At 46.1% G+C, this 13,232-nt stretch overlaps 1 protein-coding gene across 2 annotated transcripts; it reads right to left on the bottom strand.

The window, feature by feature from the left end:
- Positions 1-6,567: 6,567 nt before the first annotated feature.
- On the bottom strand, positions 6,568-12,249 carry LOC127983652 (E3 SUMO-protein ligase ZBED1-like). Of its 2 annotated transcripts, XM_052585862.1 has the most exons (3): positions 10,116-12,249; positions 8,956-9,578; positions 6,568-8,806 (listed from the first exon to the last, which is right to left on the bottom strand). In XM_052585862.1, exons 1-3 carry the CDS (start codon positions 10,975-10,977, stop codon positions 8,447-8,449), a joined length of 1,845 nt encoding a protein of 614 aa, XP_052441822.1. In that variant the 5' UTR covers positions 10,978-12,249; the 3' UTR covers positions 6,568-8,446. The 2 variants fall into 2 exon arrangements, with proteins under 2 accessions (XP_052441822.1, XP_052441823.1); XM_052585863.1 differs by lacking the exon at positions 10,116-12,249 and having other exon boundaries at positions 8,956-9,607.
- Positions 12,250-13,232: the final 983 nt, after the last annotated feature.

Below are 13,232 nucleotides of genomic sequence, written 5' to 3'. Positions count from 1 at the left end.
GAGCCAGGGAGGAGACAGGAGCAGGAGGAGCCAGATGGTCCACCAGAGACCAGCCAGGACGGAGATCCAAGGTGGAGTCGACGGCGGGAGGAGCCATGGTGAAGGAAGGGTCGACGACACCAGGGGGCCGACAGGCGGAGACTGCACCGATGGGTGAGGAGCCCAAGATGGAGCAGCACAGCCGCAGAGCCAGGGGGACGTCGAGGTTCCGGAGGGCCTAGGTGGAGCAGAAGGCTCAGGCGACCAAGGCGGAGGCAGGGTCCTGGCAGACCGCTGTGGAGCCGGAGCGACCGAGGATGGAGGTGGAACCGGAGGGAAGGAGGAGCCTGACAGAGCCGGAGGGATGGAGTGACGAGGTGGAACCAGAGGAGTGGAGTCCCGAGGCGGCGGATGGTCGACGACTGACCAAGGTGGAGCCGGAGGGACGAGGGAGCCCGGTGGAGCAGGTGGGATGACAGGCCACAGTGGAGACGAGGGAGCTAAGAGCCAAGGCGGAGCCGCTGGGTCGAAGGACCGAGGAGGAGTCCAGGGCTCGGAGGCTGGAGGCGGAGACAGGGCCTTAACACGCCAAGGCGGAGCTGGAGACTGGCAGTCCAGCGGCGAACCACCGCGCCCCGATGGCGCGGACTGAGGGTGAGCTGCGGGACTGACTGGCACCAGCAGGGATGACGAGGAACTGGTTGGTCTAGGAGGAGGAGAGAGGAGAAGGATGGGAGGAAGGACAGGAGGATCAGGACTGGACGGAACCAGCGAAAGAGGAGTAGAGGGACCAGCAGGTTTGGGAGGAGGCGGGAGAGGGAGGCTGGGAGGGAATACAGGAGACACAGAAGATTCAGGGCTGGGCGGAACCAGCGGAGACACAGAAGATTCAGAGCTGGGCGGAACCAGCGGAGACACAGAAGATTCAGAGCTGGGCGGAACCAGCGGAGACACAGAAGATTCAGAGCTGGGCGGAACCAGCGGAGACACAGAAGATTCAGAGCTGGGCGGAACCAGCGGAGACACAGAAGATTCAGAGCTGGGCGGAACCAGCGGAGACACAGAAGATTCAAGGCTGGGCGTAACCAGCGGAGAAACAGGAAATTCAGGGCTGGGTGTAACCAGCGGAGAAACAGAAAACTCAGGGCTGGGCGTAACCAGCGGAGAAACAGAAAACTCAGGGCTGGGCGGAACCAGCGGAGAAACAGAAAACTCAGGGCTGGGCGGAACCAGCAGAAATGGAGCAGAGGAAATGACTGGAGGAGGTAGGAGTGGGAGACTGAGAGGGTATACAGGGGAATCAGGGCTGGACGGAACCAGCGGGGAAACAGGAAAATTAGGGATTACCTCCATAGACCAGTCCATCAGATCCAGAGCTTGCTCCATATGACCTTCAGAGACTGTATACAGCTCACCCTCAGTCGCAGGAGTGTGGGCAGGGCTTTCCTCCACGCCCTCGATCTCCACGAGGACTCCCACGATGCACGGTGTTGCCGGCTCACACACCTGGTCAGTCGCGCTCTCGAGTTCCGGCTCCCTGTCAGTGGATGGCTCGGGCTCTGCGGCGGGCTCTGGCTCCGTGCGGCGTGATGGTGGCTGGCTGGTCTCTGGGTCGGGAGTGGGGCTGGCGAGGTCCTCTATGGGGCAGATGGTGAGAGATGAGCCATTTCTCGCCAGAGTCCACTCCACGAATGCGGCGAAATCCTCTCGAGGACCATCTTCGGACGACAACGCTCTGCATTTGGAGTTCAGGCTGGTGTTGTAGAAGGTGCAGAGCGCGCCGTCCGGGTAGCTGGTGGCATTAGCTAATAGGAAAAACTGTCTGGTATGGTCCTCGAGAGAACGTCCTTCCTGCTTCAGCAGGAGGATGAGGAATTCGGGACGATAGAGGGGATCCATAGACACTAAGAAAAGAAAAGACTGTGAAAAAACAAAAGCAAAACGGAGGGAAGAACACGCAGTTTTCTATTTTCTCTTTTGAGGTCGGGTCTTCTGTCACGGTTTTACGCTGCCTGAAGGAATACGGAGTCGAGGATAAACGGAATAAGGTTTTTAATATATCCAACACAGGGGATATCCAACATGGAGCACAGAGGTAGACACACGTAAGTAGCAAATGGTCACAAGTGAGCACAAGTGAGCACAAGTGAGCACAAGTGAGCACAAGTGAGCACAAGTGAGCACAAGTGAGCACAAGTGAGCACAAGTGAGAAGACCCGACAAAACAGAACTGCAGGGACACGGCTTATGAACAACAGATAATTGGGGAAACACAGGTGGATGGAATCATTAAATTAACAGGGACATGGAACACATGAGGAAGATAATAGACACCTGGGAACTAATCAAACTAAACACGGAAGACAGAAACTGGGTCACGGGCAAAAACAAGCTAAATGAGTCCAGGTGTGTGACAGGCTTACGCATAACACACTGATATGCTTCTAATATCAAAATCCATTAATAGATTTTTAGGCTGCATTAATTAGGTAAACTGGTACCAGGAACACTTCCCATAACACCCGATGTACTTGCTACATAATTAGAAGAATTGCATTGTAGCCGCACTGGGTTGTACATTATAATTAACTCAAATGATATATAGGGAATTTTAATAATTAATCTGGAATATGATTAATATATATATATCTCATATGACAGTTACATTAAAATTATTGAAGATGAAAAATAGGTCAATTGTATATATCTAACTCATTACAAGGCACTGTAATTTACTTATTAATATGTCAATATTCCATTCTTTATATCAATTGTAGCGATATCTCTTACTGTGAATTACCACAAATCAAACAGTGGTTTGTCCAGCAAACGGCTGTAAGATTAACTTATCAACTTTCAATAAAGTTATCACTTCTTATACTTCAAGGAAAAATAGTTTCTGGCTATGAAAACAGTCTCCTATCCTTATGAAATTTCGGTTACTGAAATGTAACGAGCTTGTAGCTCGAAGATCAAACATTTCATTGACTCGTGATGTGAGCATTTTAGACAGAAGCAATCATGAATATATATTGGTTTTTAATAATTGAACTAATAATACATCAAACTACGATTCACACAGAGTAAATATGCGTACGACAATACAGACAGTATACAAATACAAAGCATAACGGAATCCAAATGAGAGAGAGAGAGAGAGAGAGAGAGAAAGAGAGTGTGAGCGAGAGAGAATGAGAGAGACACAGTCGCAATCACAGAATGATCTCACAGTGTGGTAAACTCACAGACAGTAACCTTTTTAAAGACAACAAGGAATCAGATCGACAACTTTTAAGCAGCATTTAAATCTCCATAGAAAATAAATACTTGCATGGGGTCTCTTTGTGACTCGCCAGACCAGCGTGCGTGTGTGCATGGTTCTTTGTAGCTAGGCGTGTTCTTTCGTGTCTTCCGGGGCTGCTGCGGACTCGCGCGATATTTGAAAGGTCCAACGAACGTAATGATTAAGAGTTCGTCTTCCTCATGTAGAGAGGAACTTAGTACAGAAAACAAAAGAAAATGGAGATGAAAGCTCCCTTTAGGAGCCATGAGAAGAGGCTGTTCTCTCAGCCGCAGTGCTGAGATCAACTACCCGACGGAAGTGCAGAGAAAGAGAGCGGAGAGTAGACGAGCAAGAGAGTGGAGCTTCGTAGTTTCAGTTCTTATGGCTTGACTGGTTTACGCCTCTGTTTGCGCAGACAACCAATGAACAACACCCACTTGCATGAGTTATGGCTTATCAGAATTCAGCAGTTATATTCTAGCAAGTTCGTAATTCCAGATTAATACATTTTACAAAGCTTTCCTATAGGTGGATAGTTCTGTCAAAACATGACGATTACACAGATACAAAAAAAATTACATATATAACTGATAGAAACACGAAGTTATGTTCATATGCAGAATTACACACATTTAAAGTTTGATTAACACACGATAAACATTGTACTCCAATTTGATCATAGAAAACATCTAATTATGTTAAAATTGTACTCAATACATTTAGAATACATTGACAAAAGGGTCAGTGAGCTGGCTTTGCTGTTCTGTGAGTTGGTCATAAAGTTTTATGACCTGTCAGGGTTAGGATTACAACTCATGATTCTATATGAGAACATTCATTCCAAAAACATTTCCAATTTACAAGTCAGCAATTTATAATCCTCACATAACTGGATTAACCATAACAGGATTGTGTGTTGTGGAATGTGTTTTGTTTCTCCTTTGAGGCTGCTCACGTGGGTATCTCTGGATTCTCTCGAAGGCGTAATAAATGTCACCCCCCATAGGAGGTTTCCGACATCGTGGCGCCCAAATGGTGAATTATGTTGGAAGATGTTGTAGAACGAAGTTCCTTGTTTACTCACGTTCTGGTCTTTGAGTGCAGAATGTGTTAGAGAGTCAGGATTCATTAATATGGAACAGATGGCTGAAATACCATCCACTCATTAGTGTTACATTTCCCCTTTCCGTCGGATGAAGTCCCTGTGTGGACATCATTGGACGGCAGTCATCACTATGGGCAGATGACAGGTGAATCATGATGGTCGTGTAGCAGGTGGATCATGATGGCAGGTGGTTTCTGGAGCTGAGGATTCAGCTTGATGAGGTTCGGTGTTGTCTTTGACTTGGCACCCCCTTTCCGGGGATTCCATCTGAGACCTCAAGCCACGGCTGTCGTGAGTTTGGCTGTAGAGGTTCGCATCTCGTTGAGTCTCCTGTATAGGATGAAGGTCACGCCAAGGGTCAGGGTGTGACCAATGACAGTGGAGATGCACCGTGCAGTGTCTGCAGGAGTCCAGGCTCGGACAGCAGTTGATGGGTTCAGAACGGGCTGTCGAGACAGTGCTTGGAGGGCTGTGTCGACGGGAGTAATGTCAATGTGTCGCGTGGCACCTATCGGTACTTGAATCCACATGCTCTGGTCAAGCAGGTTGACACAGGTGGCGGTGTCATGCTGGTTGTAGGTCAGTGTAGCTGTGTTGACGAGCCATCTGTCACCTACAATCTCTGCTTGCATTCTGTGACTTTGTATGAGGCTTGGCTTCGGCAGGCAGCGTGTGTCGCTAACCAGGCGTTGCAATCCACAGATTCCTTCAGCGTTGTCTCTGAGGAAGGATTTGCTAAGGCAGAGATAATGAATGTCTTTAGTCAAAGTACACATGAGCAGGTTTTGGGCCAGGTACAGCTGTGTGCCGCTGTCGTGGTAGGCCACCACATCTGGAATGTGTGTCTTGGTGTGGGTGTTGCTTTTCCACAACCTGACATTGACAATGTCTTTAAGTCTGTAGACTTGGCTTGACTCGCTGATCAGGAGCACAACCACTTCCCTCTGTTTGGGACTGACGTGCAGTAGGATCGCGCTATCCAGAGAGTTTGCCAGGTGTATTTGTAGCAGGTCAGCTGGTGTGGTGATGGCGTAAGCCAGCACAGTTAGCACAAGGCTTAAGGGAATCATGTACGATGGGGTTCTACCCATGCTTAGGCTGTCATTGGAGAAGCTAACCTCCCACAGCTTGTCTGTCGTTAACACTGTAACCACCTGAGTCTGGGCAAAGTCATTCTGGAAGACAGTAAACAGCGGTTTCATGGAGTTCACGATCTGGTTCGCTGCATCGACACTGGACATACCAATGTTAAACAGAGTTCCGGCGGCAGCAGCGGCTCTGAGCAAAGCTCCCGGGAACTGTTTGGAGTGGTGGTAGTATCCACCTTACTCCATTTGTGTAACAGTCACTTTCTCATGTTGGCTGAACATGTGTTTGACATCAGCCTCAGTGTGAGTGACGGAGTCCTCTCTCCATCGGACACCTGTCCAGCTGTATTGGGTTACGGTGCTGGGGTAGTGTACCCTGTCGTCGGTGATCAGGAGTCTCAATGGTTCTCTCGGTGGCAGCTGTCCTCTGGTTGGCTGACAGCACAGCATGGCGAACCACAGCAGCATCCTGGTACAGATAACAGGGAGAGAGAGAGAGAAAGGGGAGGAAGAAACAAGCGAGGCTTGTCTTTGGTTGGACAGGGCAGTCTCTTTGCTTTGTGGGCAGCGACTGGGTTTAGCTCGCCCTGGCCCATGTTTTGCCACATCTTGCTGCTGGCATCAGTGTCTTGTCAGTGGCTCTGGTGCTGCGTTGTGCATCACATGATGCGTCATGGAAATTGTAGTAAGTTCATGTGCGGCAAGGAAGAGGACAAAGGGGTCGGCTGGACTGCTGACGTATTTATTTAACAGAAAATAACTAAAACTTTGCAAACACCAAATGGTGACTTTTATTCTGACACGTTGGCAGAGCGCTTTCGGTTTACTCCTTCCGGTTTCCGTCTCCGGTTCGGGTCAGCAGTCTGTCTCTCTCTTTCATCTCCCTATCTCCTGGCTTTTTATACTCTCTCCACGCCAATTACTGGAACAAGACACAGGTGATGATAATTTTTGCCCAAACCACTCACTTACCGCTCGTCTCCTGATTCTCTCTCCCGCTGCAGACTTCGTTAAATCACACCAGATACCTTACTTCCACACGCCCAATCGCACACTTCTTTGGGTTGGCCGTGAGACCCGCTCCCCTCAGCGACCTCGGGACAGCCCTCAGATGCTGCATATGCCACTGCCAATCATTACTAAATATAATGATATCATCCAGGTAGGCAGCTGCCTACCAAACAGCGTTGTGAAAGCTGTCTTTTCTCTGGACAATGGAGACAAGGGGATCTGCCAATAATCCTTTGTTAAGTCCAATGTCGAATAAAAATGAGCCGTGCCTAGCCGATCAAGCAATTCGTCAACCCGCGGCATTGGATACGCGTCGAATTTCGACACAGCATTCACCTTGCGGTAATCTACACAGAACCGGACTGAGCCGTCTGTTTTCGGAACTAAAACTATCGGGCTCACCCAGTTACTATTAGATTCTTCTATTACCCCCATGTCCAGCATAGCGCCTAATTCAGCCTGAACTACTTTTTTCTTGTGCTCAGGTAAACAATACGGCCGGCTGCGAACTACCACGCCCGGCTCGGTCTCGATTTGGTGCTGAATGAGGTTAGTACGGCCCGGTAGGGGCGAGAAGACGTCGGCAAACTCTGCCTGCAATTTCGTTAAATCAGAGAGTTGGGACGGCGAGAGGTGATCTCCACCTGGAGCCAGGACGAGGGATTGTGGTTTGATATTCGCCTCTGGCCCGAGATCATCCTCCCCCCCAATCAACGTTGCCAACATCACTGATTCCGCCTCATTCCATTTTTTAAGGAGGTTGAGGTGGTAGATCTGACGCGACCCCTTCCTATCGGACCGTATTACCTCATAATCGAGATGTCCAACCTGTTGTGCGACCTCAAATGGTCCCTGCCACTTAGCCATTAATTTAGAGTTTGTTGTTGGGAGTAATACAAGTACTTTCTCTCCCAGTGCAAATTTGCGTAACCTAGTTCCCCTGTTATACAGCTGGCTCTGGCGGTCCTGGGCTTGTAACAAATTCTCCATTGATAGCCGCCCCAATGTGTGGAGTTTTGTTCTCAAGTCCAGCACATACTGAATTTTGTTTTTGCCCTATGATGGCCCCCTCCCAAGTTTCTCTCAGTATGTGGAGCACCCCCCGGGGCAGGCGTCCATAGAGAAGCTTGAAGGGGGAAAACCCCGTAGAGGCTTGCGGGACCTCGCGCACAGCGAATAACAAGGGCTCTAGCCACCTATCCCAATTTTTGGCGTCTTCGTGAACGAACTTACGGATCATGGATTTAAGTGTGCGATTAAATCGTTCGCCCAGGCCGTCGGTTTGTGGGTGATAGACGCTAATTCGAATCGATTTAATGGCCAACAATCTTAATGGCAAACAATTTTTGACAAGATTGACCAGGAATGTTGGCATCAGGGCAGGTGTGACGATCGATGGGTGGTTAGGACCGGTCTCATGTAGCTCGCTGTGTAGCTCATCTTGTGATGTGACAGTTAGCTCTGTGGTCTGTGGATGACGAGCAGTGTTCGGGATGCTTGGCTCATACAGATGAGTTAGACAGGGTGTTGGTTTCAGTTTCTATTAGGGCTGCACGATTATGACAAAAATCATAATTGTCGATTATTCCTTTGAAATTGTAATTGCGATTATTAATTACGATTATTACAATTTACATTGATTGATGTTTTAAGTAGCTTTATACCATGTTTAAAGCAACTTCATGCCATATTTGTATATAAAAATAAAAAAAACCAAGCTGAAAACACTCTTCCTGAAAAACTTTTATTGCTTTTCTACATTGGTTTGGTTTCTTTAAATAAAAAAGTGCAAATATGCAATAGTATGCATGGTATTATACTAAAACTAAAATTAAAACAATAGAAAAACTCAAGATAACCTGTAGAAAGAAAAAAACTTAGTTTGCCATATGAAGTATTTTGGCCTAGAACACAAGACATAAAAACACTTCAAGGTTTCAGGAATGAACAACATCAAGTTAGACTTTTAAAGATTTTTGGCTAGGAACACAAGCCTGTCCACACTTTCACAATGTTTCCTCCAGTGCTGAATACTCTTTCCGAGGGAGAGCTTGTGGCAGGAATGCACAAATACTTTTGTGCCAACTTGGATAGTGCTGGGAATTGTTTTGCATGTTCCTTCCACCAGACCAAAGGATCCTCCTCACTATCAACAGCAGCAGATAGAAAATAAGACTGTAGCTCTGCAGTAATGGCCATGTCTTGGAGATTGAGAGATGGCGATGCTGGCCTCTGGTCCTCATCTACTTTAAAGAAGCTGCCCAGTGTTTTTTTGGTCTTCTTTAGTGCTGGAGCATTTTGGTCATCTGCATCCTCTCTAACAGTCACCGATGGTTGAGGCTTTTAATTAAACAAAGGCAAAAATTTTGTTTAACTCATAAAATATAATGTCATGTACTAGTATAGTAAGGACTATTTAGTAATTTTAAATTAATACTGAGAATGGCCCAAACAAAATATACATGGCACACACAACCTATGATAATTACCTTGACTGTAGTAGATATTGATGCCATTTCAGCTCTCAAACGAGTCTTGACAGCTTCAACTCTGTTCTCATTGACGTACTTGAGCTTGAATCTGGGATCAATTGCAGAAGCCATGTCAAGCAATTCTTGAGTCAGTGGATCATCATACTTATTATTCAGGTAGTCCAGGATCTTTTTCTTGATGCATTTTGACAGTTCTGTTTCTCCCTCTTTCTCTGCCAAGATTTTATTGTTGAACAAATGAAGAACAGGCTTCACATATGACACACTTACATATTGCTCTCCTGAAAGAGCATCCGTGAATTCAGCAAGTGGAGAAAGGGAGTTGTTGACCGCTTCAAGGACCTCTACATCCTGCCATGTGGGGACAAGGTGTCTGGCTTTTCTGTCCGCGGAGAGAACAAAAGAAATGGCACTCTGTTGTTCCAATACCCTGGCGATCATTGCTTGTTTTGAGCCCCATCTTGTCGGACACTCAGTCTTGAGCTTGTGCTGAGGTAACTTGAGCTCTTTCTGGGCCTCGGACAACTCCCTCCTTCGTCTCCAGCTATAGGAGAAGCACCCTACCACCTTTTTGCAGACATTTAGTGCACGGTCAATCCGTCCATCTTTCAAAGAATGTTCTAAACACACACACACACACACACACACACAAACAGTTTACTAATGCTATACATTTTAATTACAATTAAACAGACACAATTTCAAAATTACAGTAACAGTACAATTTATATTAGTATAGTTGTAAACACATTATAGTTACAGTTTATATAGTTCACTTATATAATATTTATAACATTATATTAATACAGTGTATATATATATATATATATATATATATATATATATATATATATATATATATATATATATATATATATACACTGTATTAATATAATGTTATAAATATAGATAAGTGAACTATAACAATAGAGTATATATATATATATATATATATATATATATATATATATATAACACTGAAGTTGTTACATGCTAAACTGTTCAATCACTGAATGCATTATAATCCAGGAATGAATAAAAAAAAAAACCTGGTCTACATATTATTAGCCAAGTACATATGATATTGCAATGAAATAAATATAGAATTATGTGTACATTTTTAGCTAAATGAATATTAATAGCAGGCTACTACTCACCAATTGCTAGGTGCAGCCTGTGTCCAAAACACTGAAGTCTGCTCCACTTATTGATGGCAATAGCGTTCACTATATTTGCTGCGTTGTCTGTTGTGACACAGACTTGTTGCTCCTCCTTTAAATCCCAGGCACCCAGCATCTCTTTCAATCCTTGAGCAATTGCATCCCCGGTGTGATCATGCGGAAAATAGGACGTTTGCAAGCATCTGGTTTTGAGTTGAAACTCGTCATCAATGTAATGAACCGTAAGGCTCATATATGGTTCCATAGTTCTACTCGACCATAAATCAGTCGTGGTGGAATAGAACTCAATTTTCTGAAGATCTGATTCAATGCTTTCCCGGCATTTTGAATAAAGCGAAGGCAGCGCAACTTGAGAAAAATAATTGCGGGAGGGGATGACGTATCTCTTGTCCAGTGTGTTTATGAGTTTTTTAAACCCCGCGCTGCAAACTGTATTAATCGGCACCATGTCTTTTGCAATGAAATGCGCGATCGCTTCAGTTATCTCGATCTGCTTTTGGGAACCTGCCGGGTACGGAGTAGCATTAAAGAAAGATTTCGTGATGGGTGTCTGTGTTGCAGTTCTCGAATCACTTGGCGCTTTTTTTTTTACGCTGAGACACTCCTCGTATTGCACTCTGTGGTTGAATTTTAAATGGTTGTATAAATTTGTGGTGTTGCTTGATGGTGCAGAAACAGTTGATCGACACAATTTACACAGTATAACACGCTGATCGACATCATCCCTGGTGAATCCGAAATAATTCCACACCACTGATGTTGCTTTTCTTTTCGGTTCTAATTGTGGATGAGCACTTTGCACGTTGTCGGAATCGGATGTTGCTCCATCAGCAGACATGATGAAATTAACATGACATGAGACGTATCAGTGGATAATGTCGTTGATAATGACACGCCTACAGACTATTATTAAAAGTGGTGATTCGCCACTCACAACCTGACATTATCTAAACACGCCTCTTAAACGCGCAGATTTTTTTTTTTTTTTTTTTTTTTTTTTTGTGTGTAATCGCGGCTTTGGACGATTACGTAATCGTGGCATCTGTAATCGTGATCGCGATTAGAAATTCGATTAATTGTGCAGCCCTAGTTTCTATGCTTAAACATAAGATGTTTGGTTTATCTTTCTTGTCTTCCTTGCGTGTTTTCATGTAAAGAAGCTCTTTCAGCACACTCAGGATCTCTGCTGTCTCAGATGTGGCTGCCCTGTGTTTTTCTGATGTTGGCTCAAGATTGAGCTTACCAGTGTCATGTCATGAGAGTGGTTCCACTGCCGGCTATCAGGGCTTTGTGTCCTGGACGGTGGGGATTGGCTCTTTTTGGGTCACCGGTCCCAGAATCTTTCAGAGCGCTCGCTCTGGTGCTTTGGACGAGCACCACCATGATTGTGTTGCCCTCTGCTGGCTTGGAAATGGTCTTGACTATCTGTGTAAAGGTCTGTGACTGTGGTGTTGTGGGGCACCCTCTAGGGTTAACTCCGAGCAGTGCTCAGAGACAGAGATTGTGGGGTTTTTCACAGTCTTTTCAGAAATAGTCTTTTTCTTGGTGTAATCTTTGTGGGCTAAGTTCAGTAACTCTCGTGTAGTCATGTTACACGGACACGCTGGGACTCTGAGATGAAAACTCCAACTGGCATGTAGGTTTCGGAGGAACAGAGTTTTTAAGTCGACATCCTGTTCCATACCTGGTTCGTTGCATGCTCCGAAGTAGGCTTTTCGTAGCTGACTATAGAAAGTCTGTGGGTTTTCAAGTCGGCCCTGTTTGAGGGTCATAGCAATAAGGAGCCCATGGTCTGAGTCTGGATCAGAGAATTCAAGAATCAAAGTTTTTAGCAGTTGCTGGTAGTCCGCTTTGACAGTCTCTGGTTGACGATCCAGAAAACTGCACATCACAGCTGGACATGATTTTTAACAGGTACAATGTGTCCAAAGCTGTCACGTTGGTGACAGTTTGCAAGTGAAAGTCAGTGTCTTGTAAATAAGCGTGAACGTCATGTCCTCCTACAGGATCTGGATTGAATGTAGGGATGCTTCTGGCTAGCTTGTCAAGTTCTTGGTGAGCCTTGCAGGGTTTAGTGGCATGCGTTCTCTGGAAGGGCCCCCTCCCCCTTCGTCGTTGACAGGTGTTCTTGTAAGCTGGCTGGTGACTTCTTGAGCCGAGGGCTTACACCCCCTTTTTCAGCTCTGGGTTCTTGGCTGAAAGGGTTGGAGTTGTGGGCCGGGAGAAACTCTGTGGTGTGTGTTTCTCCGATCCAGCCCCTCTGTAATCTGTGAGAATGTTTCAGTGCTGCGTGAACAGTGTCAAGTTCATCTTGGAGCTCATCTCTCTGCAGAGTAAGCTTGTTGATTTTAGCTCGGGCCGCTTGCAAGTGTTTTTCGCATGCCCAGGTTTTAGAGTCTCTTTCTTTCAGTTCAGTCTCTGCTCTTTTTAGGAGACCATCACCTTGCTGGAGTTTTTTTGAGTTCTTTTAGGGCTTGTCTCTCCAGCTGTTCTCTTTGATCTGTGTCGAGGCGAAGATCTTGCAGGGCATTGTGAAGTCTTTCTACTTCTTTCTGTAGCTCTGGATCTGTGTCGTCCTCTTTCTCACGCTGGTTCTGGGTCTCGAGGAGGAGCTGATAAAGGCGACTCTGGGGTTCGGGCCTGGACCTTCCAGGCCTCCTCCGATTGAAGCTTAAGCATTGCTGCTTGCAAGGTCGACGTTGCTTCGTTCGCTGAGCCGTGCCTGGGCGACGAGAATGTGAACTAGGCTTCCGAGGATCCTGGCGAGTTCTTTGTAGTAGTCTCTTTGGGTTGGATAGTGTGCCCTCAGTTCATCTAGCTCGGTGTCCAGTTGCTCTTGGTGCTGCAGGTTACTGGCATCTTTGGGCAGGAAAGGGGTCGTCACTGCTTTCAACCATGTCGAGGGGTGGCCCCCGTGGACTGCTGGACTGGATGACTGGAACATCCTGGCTCACTGTAGGTGAGAGAAACACAGCACACACACAAAAAGACCAATGCAAGTCTGTTCTACGTTTAACGAGCTATATTCATACGGGCTGTGCCGTTTATGAGAATTTTGGGGCTAACTGATGCTAAAAGTCAGACAGTTCAGTA

Source organism: Carassius gibelio, chromosome B20, assembly GCF_023724105.1.
Source record: "Carassius gibelio isolate Cgi1373 ecotype wild population from Czech Republic chromosome B20, carGib1.2-hapl.c, whole genome shotgun sequence".
Taxonomy (NCBI): Eukaryota; Metazoa; Chordata; class Actinopteri; order Cypriniformes; family Cyprinidae; genus Carassius; species Carassius gibelio.
Note: the sequence above shows the minus strand (reverse complement) of the source record. Positions and strands in the feature narration are given on the sequence as shown.